At 40.0% G+C, this 23447-nt stretch overlaps 1 protein-coding gene across 1 annotated transcript in view; it reads right to left on the bottom strand.

Moving 5' to 3' along the window:
- Window positions 1–22149, bottom strand: part of ngef (neuronal guanine nucleotide exchange factor) — a gene marked incomplete at its 5' end in the record, with an annotated part of 65423 nt that extends 43274 nt beyond the window's left edge. Inside the window, 3 exons of the mRNA XM_041205561.1 lie at window positions 2169–2513; window positions 8691–8844; window positions 22017–22149. Coding sequence (XP_041061495.1) covers window positions 2169–2513; window positions 8691–8844; window positions 22017–22149 — 632 coding nt within the window. The remainder of the gene's footprint in view (window positions 1–2168; window positions 2514–8690; window positions 8845–22016) is intronic.
- Between the last annotated feature and the right edge of the window lie 1298 nt (window positions 22150–23447).

The raw sequence follows: 23447 nt of genomic DNA, 5'->3' as shown, positions 1-23447 counted from the left end.
CCCGACATCAACACGCACTTTCTCGATATTTCAGTCAGCGGATGTGTGCAGGAGGCATAGATGCGCCCGCCATTAATTAAGAGCCAGTTAAGTCCCTTGACACACTAATTGTCGGCGATTTTACGTAGTCCATGTGATTTTTTGGCCATCGCATGGGCAAACCGGGGAGACCGTGTGCTGCCGGTTGCTTGTTTGAACTGGACAGCTTCATCTCGCTTCAGAGCTTCATTCTGAACAATTCAGGACTCATTGGTGTCTTCCAGGCCCCCGGGGGATTCAGACTGTATAGGTCCTTCCAGGTATCAGACAGCCTTCCATGATCCTGGTAATGGGGATTGTGGTCTCTGCTGGAGGCACCTCCTCTGAGGTGCAACAGAGGGGCAGGAGGGAGAGAGGACCAGGTGTCCCAATGCAGATTCCAGCGCAGTGACCTGTGGGAGGAGAGGCGCAGGCACGGGGGGAGGCAGGGCCAGCAGGAAGTCCAAGGAGGAAAGGGCCGCAGAAGACGGCACTATCCTGCTGCCGGGGTTTACGTGTGTCATCAAACAGCGCAGTCTAGAGGGGTGATCTCTGATTGGACACTGGCAACAAAGAGTGGCATTCACTGGGTTCTGGCCAGGACATCCTTCCATTCCTGATTTCTATCCAGTAAAATTATTGAATTCTTGACCAGCACTTGCTGCCAATGCCAATTCTCGCCTGAATTGCACAATCAGGGAATCCACCTGTAGTTTTTTTTAAAGTCAACTCTCAGCTCCCAAAGATTAAAAGATAATGTTCTAACTCATTGTTTAATTTATTTCTATTTAAAGGTGAGCAAGTAAAATACGTTTCCACATCATAGATCAGGTGTAAAGTTTAATTCTGCACCTCAATGTAGGGTTTCTGTTTATCTTACCAGTCACCTTTATGGCCTTTTCAAGTGAAATTGCCATTTTCAAGATGTTATAAATTCAGTTCATTGTGTCCCTGTGCACTAAACTCACAGTCTGTCACAGTCGCAGGAGACTGTAACATTTAGGGTACAGGATGTTCCAATGCTTGTTACATTTGTTCCTGCCTAGTACCAAGGGTGGGACCCTCTGAGAATGTTCAAGTGTCAGTGAACATCTCTTTTTGAATTAGTCATTTTCGGGGACTCTGACAGCCAACAAGTACCACAGAGACAAGGACAGGCAGAGGTCCCAATTAAGTTGAGTTAAAAGTTAGAAAAAGGGCTACAGGAAGCAGACTTTAAGTAAAGAGGGCAGTTGGGTCAAAGGTACCTCTTTGGAACAGTGGTGTGCTTGGCACGGCCGTGGATCTGAAAGTGTACCTGTGAACTAGTGTTTGAGTGTACTCAGGAATCGAAGGAGAAGCAATCTCTGAAGGAGAGATTGAAACTACATGAGGTGGGCCTTGTTAAAGCCGTCTGAGTGGAAGCCACATTTGGAGAGAATTCTAAGGCAGAATCTTCAAAGGTGGAGACCCTCATGAGAAAGATTACAGAATCACAGTACAGAAGAGGCCCTTCGGCCCATCAAGTCTGCACCGACATGTGAGAAACACCTGACCTATCTACCTAATCCCATTTACCTGCAGTGTCAGTGAGATCAGTTGACTCCCAGTGGGACTGACATCTGAGTGATTTGTTGAGAAAGCTATGGAATCTGTTTTTGTTGCTCTGTAGTGTGTTGTGTCCAACCGCAGTTCATCTGTTAATTAACATGTACCTCGTACTTACCCTCAATGTTAGAGTTTAAGATCCATATTGTAAATTGTTTATCTTTCTGAGCTTGTATAGTAATTTTTTTTTCAAAAGCTGCGGAATCTTGTGGCTTTACTTTAAAAGCAGGTGTTTTGAACATCAACTATTACCTACTTCAAACAAAATATTATTGGTCCCTAATTGGATCTCCTTCCTCATCCCGGGGTCTGGCCAAGGATGGTAACGAAGACAAATTGGTTAAAATGGGAAAGCTTTCACAGTTATTTGCTAGGGTTTCATGTTCAAAAGCAACTGAGTTGAACCTGCCTAAATAAATTTCATTTAGGACACATAAAGCTTACAGTGTTTATTTGGATTTGAATCCAGCTCCTGAGAAGTGACAATTTTTTTAATGCTAGTCTCATTCTATTTTATGCTTCCAAAACATTATTATTTACTTGGTTTCTCGGATATATCTTACCTGTTGAAGCTGTCCTTCTCTGGAGCATCCACTAATGAAATTACCTTTAAACCTGTGTTTTCAAGGGGCTGAGCTTCTTTAAGAGTACAGGATCCAAATTCATTGGCTAGAGTCTCTGCACCAGTAACTTTACCCTGAGTTGGAATGAAACTGGCTGCTTTCTTTAGAAGATTTTCTGGATTTGATGCTGATTGAGAACTTTGGTTGTCATAAGGTCTTTGTATATGATTTTCTTTTTGCACCTCATGCAGTTCCAAAACTGGTAAAGATCCATGATGAATGGGCAGCATTGTTGCAACAACACCACTCCAATGCTTAGGTCCAAGGTTCTTTGGTACCGATGACCTGTGCAAAAAGCAAACACCAACATTCAAAACACAATGGCACATTATTTTTTTTAATAAAAATAATAATAAAAGTAACAATAAGCAGCATATTATTTTTTAAATAATAAGTAACAATATAATAAAAATAATAATAAAAGTAACAATACGCAGTTTCCTATTTAAAATTCAGAACTACAAGTATACCAAAAATAATTGGTCATTGTATTCAACTTTAAAACAAAGTCAAGGGGGGCTCATTTCACCACTTCTGGACTCCTTGCTGGTATAACCATCAACACGAGCTGAATATGTCTCGCAATGCTGAAGTTATTGCCAAAAATATTACAAGTTACTAGCCTGTCACATTATTTGATAGGGTGTTTATTCTTCCACTATATGAAGATAAGGAGAACATAGTCCTTGTGTCAATTGAGTAAACAAATTGCAGATTCTGTTCAACGTCTGCACAATGCAACAGCATCAGACATGATTGGCTGATTTTAACACCTGTAACTCAGTGAGAATGGTGCACAGGGGATTAAGATCAGGCCCAGCCACAACCATATCACTCCCATCCAACAATATCTTATCTTCAGTAACTTTGGGGTAGGTCAAAGCACCTGCTGTAGCAGGTAGGAACATAATCTACATGTAAAACTCGTGGTTCAATGATATTTTGGGTGTCACAATGTAATTTTTATGATTCTCAGTAGAAGGTCCATTTCTAAGGCAGTACTAAAGGACCTTGCAGCATAACAATTCAGGGCTGCAGTTGCTTCAAGAGTTATAGGCTGCTCTGTGTTCATGGATTTGTAGATCAAGTGCTTGTTGATAAAATGAAAGCACCTTGTATTAAAAGAAATGTGACAAGCTGCTTAGGAAATTGGATAAAGGACAGGAAAGAGTACTGCAGGCAATGGATGTAACATATGTTGGGATTTTTTTACATTTTCCCTTCACAAAAAAGATTTTGGAATGAGTTATATTTAACATTGTGTTTCAATAAAATGTAATTTTTGCAGGTTTTAAAATAAAAACACTGAGATGAAAGTATTAGTGTGTTAATGAGCAAGCAATCCTTACTATTGCCTAAAAATATGGGGTACATTAAGCAACTCATTACGTCATCACCAAAAGACCAGAAAAAAACCACATCTATTTCTGTGATAATTCTATTCATGTGGTATCTTCTGAGCATAGATAGTTTTGTTTTTTTTTGGTTGGTATGCTTACAGCTTAATTCTTTCAAGATGAAGGAGTCAGAGACCCCACCTTTCTATTTCCTCAGAGAATTCAGGGAAAAATAAACACTTGAGTAATCATTCAAGATTGTAACAGAAGACTGCAATATGTAAACTTGGAAACTGTAGCTGGAGCTAAAATGCAGAAAGTCATTTTTTTTTTTGCATTCTGTTCAAAGCAGGACAAAGAATAGCTGGAATATTTAACTGGTATTAACTTGAGAATGGTATCAATGGGCTCAGTAATCCAATAAGCAGGCTTAGGCATGCTTCAAACTGGAATTGGTGCTGACACCTCAATGTTTTATAATAAAAATAGAAAATATTGGAAATAGCCAGCAGGTCAAACAGCATTTGTGAAGAGAGCACTTGAGTTAATATTTCAGACTGTTGACCTCTTGGAACTGGCAAAGTTTAGAGAAGTAAGGTCAATGAGATGTAAAATTAACAAAACAAGGTCATCAACCTGAAATGTTAACTCTGTTCCTCTCTCCACAGATGCTGCCTGACCTACTGAGCATTTCTAGCATTTTTAGTTTTTTTTTGTCCTTCTTATATTTTGCTTTCTCTCAACGTCTTATGTTCTCCATTTGGTGTAGCACCTAATGAGACCAGGAATTATTTTAGAAATGTTGTTAGGGTTCTTTTCAACAATTCTGTCCACTCATTTCTTTCTACTGCTCTACAAAATTGACTATATGAAGAGATTAGGAGAGAAGCAAAAAAAATCAGGAAACCAAAGAGGAACTATGAAATTTAATTATCGAGAAACATAGGAGAAAATAGTAAAGTGTTTCCACATGAACTGAAAAAAGGTAAGTCAGAATGAAAATATGGCTACTAAGGGACATCATTAAGAGACATCAGGGTAAAGTCACAGGCAGCAAATCTGAAAAGGTAGAAATATTAAATAATTATTTTCATTCATATTTACCAGGGAAATGGATCAGGTAGACGTGACATTGCAAGGTGAGACAACAACATATAAAATATAAAGAGTAGAAATATAGGCTAGGTTTTGTGGTCAATGGTGAAGCAATGGTGCTCGTTGTTGACCTTGAAGAGCAATGCCCAGAAAAATCTAGTGATCACTGTGGCATAGATTTCCCCTTTCCCTGTTAGTTTAAATTTGCCACAATGCCAAGGGAATCTCCAGGCACGCAGCAGTGATGATGTCAGCCAGCAGGATATCAATTTGCAGTTTTCTCACAGTAAGCAGACCAGCAATTTTAAAATATTTTATCCTTCATTTCTAATTTAAACTTTCAGCTAGCAAAATAAATAATTATGATTGGATTTAGATGGAAGCTAAAACATCAATATAAGCAAACTTTTAAAAATTTATTTTAAAAATATGGGGCGTTTTATCATAGTGGCAAAATTTGGCATTCTACAAAATCTTTTCAAGGTCCATAAGGGTGTTTAACAGTAATTATAAAGTTAGTACGTTGTTAAAAATCTAGTTATGCTTCACTCGACAAGGTGCAACATTTTCAAGGAAATTTACAAGGGGCAGGATTTTATGGGGCCCTTGACAGAGTCAATTATGTAATTAAAGGACCTGCCCATCCAACCTTAAGGTTGGTGAGCAGGCCAGAAGCCCCGGCAGGAATTAGAAAAAGCACGAAACCTCATCCACAGGCGGGATGAGGTTTCATGTAGCTTTTATAAAAGTTTAATAAAGTTTTTGGGAAAATTATGGACATGTTCCAACACATGTGGCATTGTCACATGAGGGGACATGTGAGGGAAATTTTACATTTCTATTTTTAGGTTTTTAACATTTTGAGCCAATCTCCCTAAGGCTGCACTTAGCCTCAGGGAGATGAGTGCACTCTTTCGTGCGCATGCGAGAAAGAGCGCACTCTTGGGTTTAGGGATCCCTCCCCCGCCCGCACAGGGAGCGCATAGCACTTCTGTTCAGAAGTCATGCTGGGCCATAAAATGGCGCCGCGCCTCCAATCAGGGGCACCAATCGGAAGCGCGCTTGTGCACACCCGCCCATCAACGGGGGGAAAATTCAGCCCAATGAGATTAAGGGCAGAAAAGGGGAAGTTCTCACCCAATAGGAAAAAACAGTTCGGGCCAGTACTCTTATTTCTCAGTTTTTATTGGCTTTCCATTTTAAGGCATACAAGACCAGTTCGGACCAGTAATCTTATTTCCCAAATTTTATTGCTTTTTCATTCAATTCATTGATTGCTTAGGGATTGTATTCTGTGGGCCCTCAACTTTAGGAGAGTTGTAGCTCATAGATTTCCACGTTATTCTGAGCATGTGAACACTCCCACAGTTGCTGTCAGTTTCAGGAGAGTAATGATGGCGAATGTTGACAATTTTCCTATCATTACCACCACAAAATCCAGGCCATTAAATAAACTAATCAAACTCAAAGAGGATAACATTGAACAGATTTCAGCAGTGCATCTTAAAAGAATCCAGGGTAGAGATAGCAGAGGCACATATTATTCCACATATTTAATAATTCATTAGAAAATGGCGTAGTGCCAGAGCACTGGTGGATTCATTATTTGATTTCTTGGTGACTAGCTTATATTGATGTCCTCTAGTTTTACTTTTCCCCACCAGAGGAAACATTCTCTCTGTCTACTTTATCAAAACCTTTCATAAATTTAAAGACCTCTTTTAGTTCACCCCTCAGCTTTCTCTTTTCAAGAAAAGAGACCCACCCTGTTCTTCCTTTCCAGATAGGTATAGCCTCACACTTCTGGTATCCACCTAAGAAGGGAGTTTGAACATGTGCAGGAAATTATAGACCAGTCAGTTGAACATCAATAGTCAGACCCTAGGGAAGATAATGGAATCTCTACTTGAGGGGAAAATGTAAAGATATATAGAGGCCAAACATTTAATAATGAATAGTCAGTGTGGATTTCTTGATCAAACTCATCGAGGTAGAAGAGAGAATAGACAAAACGTAATGGAGTAGATGTAATTTATCGGGATTTCCAAAAGGCCTTCGATAAAGTACCATTTAATAGACCAACAAGTAAGAGCAGAGCATTTGGAGTTGGAGCAAATAGTACAGCGAACAGATATATGGGCTGCAAGACAGAAAGCAGAGAGAAAGAGTAGAGGCTTACGTTTCAAAGTAGCAAAATATGAGAAGTGGGTGGTCCGACAAGGATCAGTCCTGGGACCGTTGTTGTTCATAATTTATATTAAAAATGCAGACTTTGGAATCAAAAACACAATTTCTAGATTTACAGAAGGCACCAGGTAGAGGGGAATAGTCAATATTGAGGAGGACTGCAACAGATTACAAGAAGACATTAATAAACATGCAGAATGGGCATATATGGCAAATGAATTTCAACATACTTGGGGTGTGAAGTTATACAAAAGTAAAGAGGTCACAAATTACTTGGAAAATAATGATTTAAATAGGGTAGAGGAGCAAATGGATATGAAAGCATAAATGCACAGATCTCTAAAAGTAGTGATACAGATCAATGAAGCCATATAAAAGGCAAACCAACCACTAGGGTTTATTTCTAGAGGGACACAATTGAAAAGTAGAGAGGTTATGCTAAACTTGAATTGAATTTTGGTTAGGCCACACTTGGAATTACTGTGTAAAGTTCTGGTCACCATATTATAAAAAGAATATAGAGGCACTGGAGAGGGTGCATGTAAGATTCACTAAGGCGGATACCAGAAGTGTGAGTCTATACCTATCTGGAAAGGAAGAACAGGGTGGGTCTCTTCTCTTGAAAAGAGAAAGCTGAGGGGTGAACTAAAAGAGGTCTTTAAATTTTTGAAAGGTTTTGATAAAGTAGACAGAGAGAATGTTTCCTCTGGTGGGGAAGAGTAAAACTAGAGGACATCAATATAAGCTAGTCACCAAGAAATCAAATAATGAATCCAGAAGTAACTTTTTTACCCAAAGAATGGTCAAATATGGAACTCACTACCATAGGGAATAGTTAAAGCCAGTACCGATGATTTAAGGGGAAGCTAGACAAGCATGAGGGGGAGGAAATAGTAGGTTATGTTGATATCATTAGATGACGAAGAATGGGGAGGAGGATTGAGTGAAGAATAAACATCAGCATGGACTGTTTGTGCAAAATGGCTTATTTCTGTGCTGTATGTTCTATGTAATTCCACATAAAATGAGTTTGGATAGTCTAAATCCAAATACTAGTGGGTGTGGGCCTGTGGCACAAAAACTGCCCCTAATTTGTTACTAATTGGCAATCTCGCCCAGAAAGTAACAAAATATTAGCAATGGAAAATAAATACTGTCCCTCTGGTCCATTAGAGTGTGTTCCAGTTTGCTACACCTAACCTGGCAGTTAATACTTTCACTGGTACCTGAAAGAGGACAAGTTGCATTCACCTTAGTGAGCACAAAACTTTTCAAAATTATTAAAAGCAAAATCTTTCCTCAAGTCTATTACCTGAATCATCTTTGTTTCATGTATCAATCCACCCTTCACAGACAATATCCTTCCCATGATTAGGTGACCAGAACTCAAAACAATTGGTCAGTGTAAAGTCAGCATGCACATCCATACATAACATTGGCAGCACCACCACATGTTTCATGAAGTTCCTACAATTCCTCCTGTAAAACTTTTCGGGTCGATTTAACCCTACCATGGGAACAGCTGCTTCAGCTTCCTGCCAATGCCCTCCTGATATTCTACTCCTGCCGACTAGCCAAATGCTGCTTCTGGCCAGTGTTGGTGGGAAACTGACTGGAGGTGCGTGGATGAGACCAATGTTTCACGCTGCCAAGGTGAGGTCGGTTTGCTGCTGCCTGCTTGATACCCACCTTGAGTTAAAATCAGGACCTTTATGGTGGAGGACTTTTTGGAAAATCAGAATCAGTTGAAACATTTTGATAAATCAGGTCAAAAGTATATCACAAATTGCCCGCACTTTCACCATGCCTAATACCAACAAGGTTTGCTTATCCATGTTCTTACCTAAGATTGTTGCTGAACAGTGGAGATCTCTGCATGTGCTGTGGGGTGATAGTGGGAATTTTCCAGCAAGGTAATGAATTGGAAGGTTTAGGAGCACATCCTAGATCATTTGGTCTTTCCTGCAGACCATCATTTTTCATGGTCTTGTAGCCACCTAAGCAAATTAAACCCATACAAGTTTCAATATACGTAACTTATTACTCAGGTTCCAGCAACATGGGACTAAGCTATTAAAAATAAAACTAATTTTCTGTAATATTATAAATGCAGTTTCAATCAGGATATCCACACTGGGAGTGCATACACTTTGTATTGTGACAAAAAAAGTTTGGTTGAAAACTTTTATTTCACATTTACGATTAGTTAGATTTGGATAATTTCAGTAACTTTGTAATGTATTGACATTTGCCGGACTCCACCAGAAAATAATCAACAGACAAATAGATACTTCCAATGCACATTAAAAAAACAAGGGTTTTGCTAAATTATGATGATGAGTCTATTAGCTTGAAATTGTTGTAACACTTTCTGAAAGTGTTATCCAATGCCCCTTTCTGATTTCAATCTCGTAGACAAGCCCACAACTACATTTGATTATTTTGTTCAGAGTTGGTAATAATGGTGATGAAAAGTCACCATTCTACATGTCTCTCACGTGAAGAACTGAATCCAATTTTATGCCAGCCAATGAAACTTAACACTTCAGTTTAATGACTTCAAAAATCATACTCAAGAATGCTACCGTTGAACCTGAAAAATACATGTACCAGGGCTAACCTCAGAACACTGTGCACTATATAAATGCATGTACCGGTGCTAACATCAGACAATGTGCACTATATAAATTGTTATGATATGGCGGGTGGTATTTGCCAGACAGACCAAATCCACAAGGGAAACTTGGCCATGCAATTACAATGATTTTGCAATTTGTATTTATTATGAGAAGGCTTGTGCACTGAAGTCAGAAGTAAAGAGTCCACTATCACCTTTAGAGATTTTAGAGATTAAATTAAACATTTATTAATGTTACTGGTTACTGGAACAGCAAACTTCTGCAAGGCAGCTAGAGGTTATTTCCCCAGATCTATTTCACACAGTCACCTTTCCAGGTCTCACACAGCCACACCCCACACAGCCTTCCATCCTTCTTTAAATATACTTTATACCTTTTGACTGGTGAATCCCATTTTTTCTACATGCCTTTATAAGTTACTTTTCCCAGAACATAAAAATCTTTCATGTTATCATTATGACCAGCACGTTTGGGAAAAAAATCAACATAATAACTGTGCTTTATTTATCTTGTCAGTTGACTGGGTGACCTCTTTGCAGAACACCTATGATCTGTCCGCAAGCATTACCCAGACCTCCCTGTCATTTGCCATTTCAACACTCCACCCTGCTCTCATGCCCACATATCCGTCCTTGGCCTGCTGCTTTGTTCCAGTGAAGCTCAACGCAAACTGGAGGAACAGCACCTCATCTTTCGATTAGGCACTTTACAGCCTTCTGGACTGAATATTGAGTTCAACAATTTTAGATCATGAACTCTCTTCTCCATCTCCACCCCCTTTCCGATCTCCCCCCTTTTTTTTCCAATAATTTATATAGATTTTTCTTTTCCCACCTATTTTCATTATTTTTAAATGCATTCCCATCCATTGTTTTATCTCTACCTTTTAGCCTTTGTTGATTCCTTCACCCCACCCCACCCCCACTAGGGCTATCTGTACCTTGCTTGTCCTGCTTTCTACTCTTAATTAGCACATTCTTTAGCTAATATCACCACCTTCAACACCTCTTTGTCCTTTTGTCTGTGACATCTTTTGGTTATCTCCACCTATCACTGGCTCTAATTGTCCCCCTGCCCCCCAAACCAGCTTATACTTCACCTCTCTTCTATTTTTACTCAGTTCTGTTGAAGAGTCATACGGACTCGAAACATTAACTGTGTTCCTCTCCGCAGATGCTGCCAGACTTGCTGAGTTTTTCCAGGTATTTTTGTTATTGTTTTAGCTCTACTCAACTTCATTTCAAATGCCTGTTTTACATGTCACTTCTTTGACAATTTAAACCTTGCAGTCTATCCATCTCCAGGCCAGTTAAATCAGCCACACACACACAAACACAAACCTGCTTTAAAATATCCCATAATAATATTAGGGAAAATATGAGAGTTTCTTGACAAAATACATGTACCAGTGCTATCTTCAGACACTGTATACTATATAAATAATCATGTGATACATTATCGAGCATATTCATCTAATAATAATGCAGGAATGTTAAATTCTTTATGAAGGTCACCTTGAAGGTAGCTTGGATTGTAAATATGATATCAAAAATCCTCCAAAACATGATAAAATGCTAATTTGATAAACAAGGAATCAAATCTTAATTTGTGTCACAACCAGCGCTTTAACATTTACTTTCCAAAATTGGTGCCCCTCAGGCTTCTTGGGGGACACAGTATAATCCTATTTCAGAAGCTTAGCAAATTATACTGAAGCTTCCTATCTAGCCACATCCAAACAGTTCTGTTCTTCTGTCATTCTGTCATTTCCTCAGGCCTGATCCTACCTCGTATTCCAGCTGTCTTTACTTCATTCTGCTGTTCAATATCATGTGTGCTTCTCCATTCTATGGAAGCTTTTAACTTCCCTGCATGCTCACAATTTTGTAGCAGTGCATCCTCATGCTCTTAGAATATTGATTTCATCTTTCTAGTGTGGCTTTTAGTGACCTTGTTTCTATTCCTTCCAGTTTTGTTTCTATGTGCTTCCAAAGCTCTGGTCTCAGCACTGTATCAAAAAATGGAAAATGCTGGAAATACTTGGCAGGTTGATCTCACTTCTTGTTCTCAATATTATAAATGTCAGTGTCGGTGCAAAAAATGATTGTTCTTTCCATTTCTGATCTATTACGACAGATTTTTCCAGACTTCTTGATTCTCATCCATCTTTTTAAAAAATCACATGTTCTGAGATGCTTAAATAGATTAATTTACCTCATTTTTCTACATTTTGTATGTAGCTGCAGCTCTGAGTCTTTCAATCTGCATAAATTTATTTAGTCTTTCATTTAATTGGTGCTTGATAAAAATTGATCTTAATTAGATTGAAAATAATATTGTTTTTTTTTGCATTTGACAGACTTCTGACCTCAGCATTTCAAGACTTAACTTTTGTATTTGAATTTTCTGTCTCACAATCCAATTTATATCTATGGTTAATTAATTAAGTTTCTGACATTGTATAAATCTGTCATTAATCTATGTCCTTCAGTTGGGAACCATCCTCTCATGAACAATATACCTAGGAATATAGGAAGATAGGAACATTTATGAGTAGCAGTAGGCCATTCGACCCTTCAAGCCTGCTCAGTCATTCAATAAGACAATTGGTTGTGCTGTCAATTCTACTTTCCTGACAGCTGCAGTAAAACACACTTTTATACTCCATTCCCCTTGCAATAAATGCCAACATTCTATTTTGCCTTCCTAATCACTTGGTGTGCCTGCACACTAACTTTTTGTGATTCATGTACCAGGACACCTAGATCCTTCTGTACCATCTCTTTCCATTTAAATAGTATACTGCTATTCCATTCTTCCTGCCAAAGTGGACAAATTTACGTTTTCCCACATTATACTCCATCTGCCAAACTTTTGCCCACAAACTTAACCAGTCCATCTCCCTTTGCAGACTCACTACCTCCTCTTGATATTTACTTTCCTACCTATCTTGGTGTCATCGATAAATATAGCTATCATACATTTGGTCCTTTCATCCAAATCATTGATGTAGATTGTAAATAGTTGAGGCCCCAGCACTGACTCCTGTAGCACTAGTTACAGCTTGCTAACCCCAGTTATCCCTACTTTCTGCTTCCTTTTAGCTAACCAATCCTCTACCCATGCTAATATGTTACCCCTTAAACCATGTACTCTTATCTTGCATTGTAATCTTTGATGTGGTACCTTATCAAATGCCTTTTGGAGATTCAAGTACACCACGTCTACAGGTTCCCTTTTACCCACATTGCTTATTACTTCCTCAAAAAACTCCAGTAAATTAGTTAAACACAACTTCCCTTTCACAAAGCTGTGTTGACTCTGCTTGATCAACTTATGATTTTCTAAGTACAAAACAAAAACAGAATTACCTGGAAAAACTCAGCACATCTGGCAGCATCAGAGGAGAAGAAAAGAGTTGATGTTTCGAGTCCTCATGACCCTTCAACATCTAAGAATCCTGCTATAACTTCCTTAATAATGGATTCTAGCAATTTCCCTATGACAGGTGTTAGGCTAACTGAGCTGTAGTTTCCTGCTTTCTTTCTCCCTCCTTTCTTGAATAAAGGTGTTACTTTAGTTATTTTACAATCCACTGGATCCCTTCCAGAACCTAAGGAATTTTGGAAGATTATAACCAATGCATCTAATATATCTGCAGCCACTTCTTTTAAGACCCTCAGATGCAGACTATCTGATCCTGGGGACCTGTCAGTCTTTGGGTCTAATAGTTTTCCCACCACATTTTCCGTAGTGATGGACCAGGAATTTTAGGATGGCGGGGTTTCCATTCCCGCCATCTGAAAAGTCGGCAGCAAACACCATCCCCCCCACTATGCCGCCCCCACCCCAATGCTGACACTGCCTGCCCCATAGAGATTTCATGCTCCAACAAGCATTAATTGGCTGGAGACGGGACTCCAGTCCCTCACCCAGGAGGAAGTCCCGCCTCATAGACCTGCTGGCCAAACTGATTGGCCGGAAGCTCTCCAGTCCCTGCAGCATCAGAAGCCGCAGTAGACAAGACCGGGGCTGCAAGCAGTCCCTGGAGCCTAAGTCCCAGGAGTCCAGGACCAGTTAAGTGTGGAGGTCTCAGGGCACGGAGGGGATCTGAGGCCCAGAGGAGCAGGGACAGAGTGTAGGGGTGTTGGTAGAGAGGCCGCAATGGTGGGAAGGAGTGAGGAAATAGAGGCCATGCAGAAGACAGACGATGAAACCCTCCTGCCAGCTTGAAAATTGAGGCTGGATGGGAAGCAGCCCTTTAGTGGTCAATAATTGGCCAGTTAAGGGTCTCAATTGATGCAAGGTCATGCAGGCCAGGCTAGGCCTCGCCTGGCCAATCTTAAAATTGTGGAGAGGCTGGGCTGCGGGAACCCGGTGGGAAGACCGCCAGCTGAATTTTATGGTCACCCCCATCCCCACCAACAAATCCATCGGCGGGGGAAGTTAAAGTCCTGCCCATGGTGATTATTTTAAGTTTCTTCCTCCTGCTCATCTTTCGATTTTCAAAGCTAAAACTTTTAGCTCGGCGGGCGGGCATGCAGCCGACCCGATCGAGCATAAAATGACACGCGATGACATTGGCCATGCATCCCGATGTCATTGCGCAACATTTCGGTCAGTGGGCACGTGCCGGAGTCAGCAGCGTGCCCGCCAACAAATAAAAGGCCCATTTAGGCCATTAAAAAGGTAATTGAAAGAAATTGTTCGCTGACCATCCAACCTTACAGTTGGCAGGCAGGCAAAAAGGCCAAGTGGCCTTTGCATTTTTTTGGATGAGATGGGATGAGATTTCTAAAAGCAAATAAAAATCAAATAAAAACTTTATTTTTTAATTAATAACATTTCCCTGCTCATGTGACAGAGTCACATGAGGGAACATGTTTCATTACATTTTTACTTTTTTAATTATATTTTTCATATATCGTTATTATGTAGCGTTCACTTGCGCACAGGCATGAAGATCTTACTCACCCCGCCCGCCCTCCTCTCAACCCATATAGGCAGCACTGAGTGCTGCTGCTCGCATTTCACGCTGGGTGGGCCTTAATTGGCCCATCCGTGTGAAATTGCCTCCCAGTCAGGTTGGCATCCTGACTGCCCCCCACTTGCCCTTGCTGAGCCCGCACGCCAAGGGCAAAATTCTACCCCAAGTATTTTTGGGAAGTTTTCTAAGGGCTGAATTTTGCCGTCGGTGAGCAGGGGGCAGGGCCCGCTCGCCGACACGCAAAATGACGCGGGATGACGATGGAGGAACACCCAACATCACCCCGCCCTATTTAAATCTTCAGGAAGGCGGGCATGTTAAGGTTTTCTTTTCTATTTTTAATGTTTTTAGAACTGTCAGCGCTCTCCCTGAGGCAGCACTTAGTGTCAGGGAGATGTGCGCTATTTCGTGCGCATGTGCGAAAGAGCGCACTCTTGCTTTTGGGGAATCCCCCCTCCCCCCGCCCACATAGGAAGCGCATAGCGCTTCCTGGCAGACGTCACGCTGGGTGGGCCTTAATTGGCCCGCCCACATAAAATGGCAGCGCGGCCCGCTTCTCTTGTGGGGATCGGCTCCCTGCCTGCCAGAGATTGGGTAGGGCCTGCCCGCCCGGTAGGCAGAAAATTCTTCCCCAAATCTTCTACAGTGAAGTCAGACACAAAATACCTGTTCATAACCTCTGCCATTTCCTTGTTTTCCCTTATCAATTCCTCAAACTGACTCTCTGGAGGACCAACGCTAGCTTTAGCTAGTGTTTTCCTATTTAAGTACTTGTAGAAACTCTTACTATTAGTTTTTATATTACTTGCTAACTTACTTTTATATTCAACTTTATCTTGTTGTTTTTAGTCATTCTTTGCTGGTTCTTAAATTCTGACCAATCTTCTGACCTACCACAGCTAAGTACACCTAAGACAGTATCTGATAAAGATTACCTTTTATAAGAATAATATAGCAATATAGAGTTTCTATAATTTACAGAAAGCTACAAACATCCCAATGCTTAATGCATTTGCCCATGTTTGGATGTCAGGTAATGCAGGACTGAGCCTGAATAGTCACATCCCCATAATCAAATAGCTTCCTGACACTTACTGTCAAGGCTTATGTATTAATAATGGGCACTTAAGCAAAATACTGGATGATGACTGCATGCGTGGAACTGCATCCCAGCAAGGAACAGATACATTAAGTTGAGGGGGGTTGGAAAATAAGTGGCGAGAGAAGATGGGAGAAGGAGGAAAACATTTCTTCAGATTTAATCCCACTGAACACATCCTTAATTGCTGGGAGAAAATGTCTCTTTTTGAAATATATCTCCCCTTTGCCAAACATATGTTGTAGAAATACATTTCCTATTTGCATATTTCTACATTAAAGATGTAAAGATTATTCATTTGCAGGGGCTCAGGCTGCATTCCTATTATTAGCGGATTCCTCACAACTTAAGTCCACCTCCAGCTTTCTGCAGTGATAACCAATCAGCCTCAAAGTTAATTTTATTTCTGGTGAGTCATGGAACTATGCAATTTCTTTTCTTCCTATGGAAATACAAAAGATTGAAACATCACTTTCAATTTATCATCACTCACAGAACATAGTTAAAACTAAAATTTATTGCTCCAAGGCTCAGTGTTGCATTGTTGAGGGAGGGTGTACTCTACACCAAATTGATGTTATATGAAAAATAAGTGTATTATAGGGGTATCTAGCATAGCAAGAGTTAACGTGGGACTGGGAAACAGTATTGCCCACAGTGTGATGTAAAGAGACACATGACCTGAGACTAGAGACAGTTATGGATTGGACAAAGACCCATGTAAAATCAAGCATGGAGTTAGCTCATAGCCTGGGCTATGCTCTGTATATATGTATAGTTGTGTTATTAATAAGCAGTTCATGTTCAACCAAACAAGATTCAGAACCTCTTTGTAAGACCTACTGAACATACAACATACAAAATGGTGGCAGCTCTGGGGAAAAACAAAGAACCTCAGAGAAGCTAGAGCAAAAATTCAAACATTGGAAAACTAAAGGAGCAGCATTCTGACCTGAATGAAAGCACTTGAAGTGAAGACACAGGGGGAGGTCGCCTGAAAGAAGCTGCATTGCAGAATTGGAAACAGGAAGGCAGAAGAAAAAGCTCCACTGCGCAGCTGAGGGCTCCACGAGATCTCATGGAGACCCATTGTGAATGCCCACAGAGTACACAAAGGACCTAGCAGGGGTGAGCAAAAAAAAATGCAGTTCTAAGCCAGAGTTAGTTTAAAAAGCTTCAGTGCTGTACAAAAATCAGAACAGCCTATTTCTGAACGCACCATGGCCAACTTGGGTTCCGAATTGGCGCCACACCATATGGCAGCCAAGCTCGTGGTAAGAAAACATTTGAAGCGGAAGGTTTAAAACCTCAGCCGAAGCCGGGAATCCATTGTAAAACACTCAAACATCCTCCGATGTCGCAGAGAAGGCCGCAAATTGTTGATTTAACACATCAATGCAAAAAACTAAACCCCAGAGATTGGGACCACCATGATCATGGGAGCTCATCAAAACATGACAAATGCAGGAAGGATCTTTGAAAAAATGGTTACTGCAGCGCTATCTTTAAAACTACAGCAATTAAAACTGTACTCATCTGAACTTTAAAGCAACCATGGACAACAAATCAACATTCCCAGACCAATTTAGATTAATCCAAGGGCCAGACCAAACACAAAATTGGGGCTTTGGCAGAAAAGATTCTTAAGATAAATGATAACTTCAGGATTAGATAAAAAGACAGAGACTGAACAAGTGAATACTGAACTTTATTCAGTAGGTCCAATAGCCAATAACAGGTAAGGAATAAATGCATCCTCAGATAAATCTGATCAAGTTCTAAACTCATTCGATACATATTTTAATCTCAGAGGCAACAATATTTGAGAGAGAGAGCAGATTTCAACCAATGTGATCAATGGCCTGCAGAACTAGTTGACTCTTTTATCAATGAATTATACAGATTGACTGAAGGCTGTGACCATGGCGATCTTATGTCAGAACTCGTAAGGGACAGAGTTGTTGTCAGAGTGGCTGATGGTGCCCTTTCAGACATACTACAGCCCAAGGAAGATCTTGTCTAGAAAAAACCATCCAAATAGTCAGGCAATCTAAAATCCACCAGCAGCACTGATCCATTTTATGTAGTGAAAGCAAACCAGGGTACACAGCAATCCCAACTAACCAGTCAGTAAAGCAACAAAGGGACAGAGAAACTCCAAGGAAGGCAATACCCAAATTGACCACAAGAGGGTGGGTGACCATATCAGTGGTGTAGAACAAAATGACCTCACAGGTGAGAGCAATGGCCAGCAATCTCAGTGCAGTATTTCAGCTGCAACTATTGGGATACTTCAGAAAGCTACACAAAGCCAAGCCACCCAGCTGAGCAGATGATCCCAAAACAGTCCATGAGATTGAGGTACCACACCAGGAAGAGATCCAACTGTGCTTCTTGGCTGAGGTCAAAGATCCTGGAATCTGTTTTTGGAATATGGACATCTCAGTAAATGGTCACCTCACCAACTTCAATCTGGACTTGGAAGCCAGTGTTACAGTCCTCTCAGATAAGGAGCCATGGCTGGAAATGAATGTCAGCTACACTACTGTACAGGCCTGGAGGAAACTGGCTTCTAGTCATAGAAATTGTCCTCAAACTACTAAGGTGCGTCGACAAGCAGATAGACAAAGTCGCGTTCTTTGACTGAAACCAATCTTTTTCTCTCTTGAGCAGAGGTGCCTATGTTGCCCTTAACCTTCTTAAAATGGCAGAAGACGTCAAGAAAACTTTTGTCGTCACTTACGTGGAACTGCAATTTCCCAAAAGACCCACCAGTATAGAGAATCTCAGCTGGAATTTCAGCTCTGAATTGTCTTCACTCTTTACAGAGCTGGTTTGTCCAGTTTCTTTGCAGGTGGCAGAAGCTCCTCATTGATCAGACCAGCCAAATCTTCCGATAATTACCATTGTACCTCGAGTGAAAAAGACACAGGAAAATGACCAGCAACAGAGGAATGAGCCCCAACTCCAGGCTCCAGCAGTTGCTGTCACACTACCTGTAAACACAGCACAAACACTGCAACCTCCAGCCAATGCACAAAGCTGCAAGATGACGCTAGGAGCAAGGAACTAGCAACCATCAACTCGCCAGAGCATAGTTCAGTGCGGCACAGAGACACATAGAAGAACACAGTATCGCGATAAAAGCCAAACTGCAAGGTGAGCCCACTGATGAGGAACAACGAAACAACAGAGAGAGACACCTTCAACTCCCATGGAAAAAGAAAAAACAGGTTCGTACCATGAATGAACAGAGTGAACACGCTCTCCAGAAAGACCAGAACAAGCTGGTGGTCCTCAAGCAGAGCAGATGGGGAGTTGACAAAGATAAGTTCATTTCCAAGAAGCGGTAAAAACATATCAGAAGAAGACAACCAAGTGTCAGAAAATCAGACTACAACTGAAACTCTAAATCAACAAAGGTTGCCCAAATCAAAAGAGCCTACCACTCTTCTGAATGTGACCAGAATGAGTTCTAGGAGAATTATCAAGCCTCCAGATCATCTGAATTTATTAAGTCAGAGACTTGGGGGTGGGGAGGGGGGGATTAGGGGAGAATAATTGTAATGTAAATACATTAAGTGAAGACTTTGGGGGGGGGGGTGTAGTATAAGGGTATCTGGCATAGCGAGGGTTAATGTGGGATTAGGAAACAGTGTCACCCACAGTGTGATGAGACTAAATACAGCTTTGGACTGGACAAGGACTTGTGTAAAAGCAAACATGGAGCTAGCTCATAGCTTGGACTATGTACATAACTATGTACTATATATGTGTTATCAATAGCCAAAACAAGACTCCAAACCTTTTCGTGAGACCTACTGAACGTTACAACATACAACAATAAGAAGTGTTGAAAAATGCTTTGATAAAAGTCCTGAACATTCTTTCTTCAATTTATTGCAATGAAACCCTGAAAAGATCTTTCTAAATATTGAGTTGCAATAATCTAATAAAGATCTTCCAATCCTCCAATAAGGTACGTGGGGCTGAGGTTGGAAGTTCAAACTGAAATTTTTATGTTTTTTTTATAAAGCCACTCCTTTCAAAGAAGTAGGCTTATGAGTGATGGAACACAGAAACTATGTGAGTTCCTCTTGAGCTTCTTAGTTTTGCAATTCAACCAGTGAAAACCAATTAACTGGGTTTGTGCTTTTAAATGTTAACCAGGATATTGCAGAGAATAGTAGAGAAGTTATTGTTAGACTAGTAACACATAACCAGTGCTTGGACTACATTCTTTAGAACTTTTGTCTGTCAAGAAGCTTTTCATTTCCTTTCTTAAAATATTGTTATTTCCTGTGGTCTTCATTCCCCATTATTTAACCTTTTTATTCACATATTTACCTTTGTATCTCACCAAATCAAATTAACCCACCTACAGTATTGTGGGATCCTCTCAAACATATAATAGTTTATTGAATTTTATACTTAACTTACTCATTTACTTTTATCATTTAAATGATTGACTTAGCACTATTTAAATCTCAAACTGCATTTTATTATTCAATCATTGTGCGTAATTACTACATTTAAACAAATCTACCTGTGATGTACATGTTTTCATCAATCACTTCACCATCAACATTAACCCTATTGGTTAACCTTGTGCTAGGCTATGGGAGATTTGCTAATTAAAATAGACAGCCTTAACAGATTTCGAAGCAATAACCCAATCTTGGGTTACAATGATTTTGATGAAGTTTAAATTTTAAAACAAAATGGGTTACGTTGTTTCTAGAGTGATCTCCGTTAAAAAAGTCTTATGGAAAATACTGGATTTCACATTTATAAATATTATTTAAATGAGGCAAATTACATTTACTAATTGATAAATGAATGAGTTAGCTCTCCTGATTGTTCAGTAAGTAAACGTGCCTTGCGTTGTTGCTCCGTTATAGACCAGAGAGGTCCCAAGATTGATCTTGGTCTCTGCTGAGTTAACTGATCTCTGCTCTATGAGCTGACCTCACCTGTACTTGACCCAGACTAGAGAAGGAATAAAATCAGCTAAAATTTATGATGTTATCCACTGTCCTTTTTTTTAACGTGCATGTTTGTCAATTGGGGTTACATGACTATGATGCATCATGGAGTTGAACTGCCTATCAACACACGCACAAATAAAGAATAGTCACTTGTGTAAAGACATGCCAGTGAAATTTGATTGCTATTGACAGGGCCACATTTGTATAAATCCCTCCCGTCTGTTACTACTCTGTATATTACCTTAAATTACATAGAATATACGGCACAGTAGTAGAACATTTGGCTCAACCAGTCCACACCCATATTTATCTGCACCTTCTTAAAAAATATTTTTACCCTGTTGTTAAATTTTTTCATATCAGAGATTAGACTCCCATTATGAGAATGACTTTGAATAAAAAAAATCAACCTTAAAAACTGAATTGTTTTAAATATCCCAAGCATTAAGACTAGGAAACATTTTTTATATGAAATGCAAACAGAAACCGTCCTCCTACCTGAGTGGCACGGTGGGTCTGAACTCTGTATTCTGAATGAAAAGCTTTGGAGATGCTGCCTGGACAAGCTGACTGCTAGCTCTATGCGCTTACAGTATTTCACTGTGAGCAAGAGCACTTTAGATCATTAATTATTCTTAAGGGGGCACAGTGATTATGTAAAAGAACATTTGACAAACATTTTTCTGTTTACTAAATGTTGCAATGCAAGGGCGCAAATCCTTTCACATACTTGCATCGTGTCACTTGCATACTACTTTTTCACAGCAAAAATAATGGTGATTGTTCTGTTATTATCTCTCACCACCTGCCAAGACACTGCCGCTTTAATTATATAAATAGCAAGGCACAGACTGATGGATAACCGTGCAGTAAAATTTGTTTCATAACAAGTGGCCTGACTGCACATGTTCATTTGTGTCTCAAGTATTTGGGACTCCACCAATTGGCTCCACTGGCAAAAGCACAATTCTGTGTAGTATAAACCAGATTTGTAGTATCCCAGATTTGATCTTTAGTCAGTGTGGGGCTGGATAATCTAGCTGGGGCAATAGTTGATTGATTGCACTTCCCTTAAACTAGGGAGGGTTCCCACTCTTCATTGCCATTCAAAGAAATCTTTATGCATGTTTGTGTGCAGTGAGAACAGGTTCAAAAGCCACATGGCTTGGTAGTGTCCTCCATAATTGGGTAACCTGCTGACACTCTGCCAAAAATACATGTGACTAATGAGCAATGGAGCAAGGTAGAAGGCAGCAATCTGGTCCCCATGGACCCTCATCCCAACATAAGTCAGGAAAGGAGAGAAAATTGAGGGGATTTTGTTTTTAAATCAGTTTGTTTATCAGCTGTAACAACATATAAAGCATTAAATATTGCTTTTCTACGGTGAAGTGGCATGGCTATTCTGTGACCCTATGCATTCTATTGATGTTGTTTGTATATTTCAGTAACTTACTGTCTGTTTGTCTTGGTGCTGGTTCAGACAGACCCTTGGAATGTCGTTTCCTCCTCATAGATCGGTAAAACAAAGAATTCCTGCGAATGGGTACATGATTCTTTCCTTCTCGCTCTGAATCATCAGCATCATGTTGAGGGAGATCAAGTTCTCTATTATCACCGGGAGCATCATCCATTTTCACTGCACCAATCTGCCTCACACTGCTTTTACTGTTTGCTATCATCCCTTCATGCTGATTCCTCTTTGCTGTGTTATTCCTGTTGAATCCATACTAGGTACCCTTGGTAAATGGAAAGAAATGTAAGTTTATATTTATAATCCAGTGTGTGTCCCCAAATCTTTTACTCCAAGGGCAGCTGTACTGTAGTTAGTTCATCTCAGATGAAATGAAGAGAGATTTCAGAAAGAGCTATTGAAATATTGTCAGTAACCAGGCATGAATTCATCTTTGTTACTATGGCAACTAATAGCACTGTTACTAAAGGAGGGTACAGTAGGTGGGAATGAGTTCCAAACCGAATAAGAAATCTGGTTCTATCTGTTTTGGTCTAATTAAGATGAAATTCGAAAATAACAGAACTTTAGACTAGATTATTTATATAAGTTAGCCTGTCCCTTTAAGAAAACTTCTCTTTGTTCATGCCATTTTTATTTGCCAATCTGTATGTATGCAATACCATAGAGTCTCCGCTTATTACAATACAGGGGTCACAATGAGCAGCTGCCTTCACCATGCCTCATTGTGGATCTTCTGATAAATGACTGGAAAGGTGAAACTGTTGAGGGAGTTTAAAAATACATATTTTTACGTTATGATCATCTTTTAGTTCAATATTTCCATGGAGATCTGTGTGATGGGATGGAGAGAAGCTGGTAAAACTGGTTTATTTAATTTCCGCATTATGGGTTATCCATTTCCTTACAGGCTATGAAGCACTAATTCTGCTTTTTACACACCAACTTCATTTTCCTTCAACCCTACTCCTCCATCATTTCCAATGCTTTCTTTTAACTCCAAGAATTCAAAGGTGAAAGAAGGAAGCAATATACAACATTAAAAGCCTGAACCAACCTCCAACCTGGATAGATTAAACAAACCTCAGGCTTTATATTTAGGATTCTTTTCATATTTATCACCCAAAATAAAATGAAGGGCGCAATTTTCCCATTTCCATTTTCCATATGGGCAGATAGAAATCATAGCAAGCACATGCATTGGCATGGGCTTAAATGGGTGAAAGAGGAGCGATCCATGAGACCAGATTCAAAGAAATGGCAAGTTCAGGATGTAACGGCTGTTTTTAGGGCTGGAAGTAGTTACAAAGATGGGATGAAGCTTTTTTTATATTTGAGGAGCAAACTGTGGGGCAATGAAGCTAGGAATGATAGGAAAATGGGCCTTGATGGAGGACAGAATATAGGCAGCAG

Source organism: Carcharodon carcharias, chromosome 2, assembly GCF_017639515.1.
Source record: "Carcharodon carcharias isolate sCarCar2 chromosome 2, sCarCar2.pri, whole genome shotgun sequence".
NCBI lineage: Eukaryota > Metazoa > Chordata > Chondrichthyes > Lamniformes > Lamnidae > Carcharodon > Carcharodon carcharias.
This window is presented reverse-complemented; position numbering and strand designations above follow the sequence as displayed.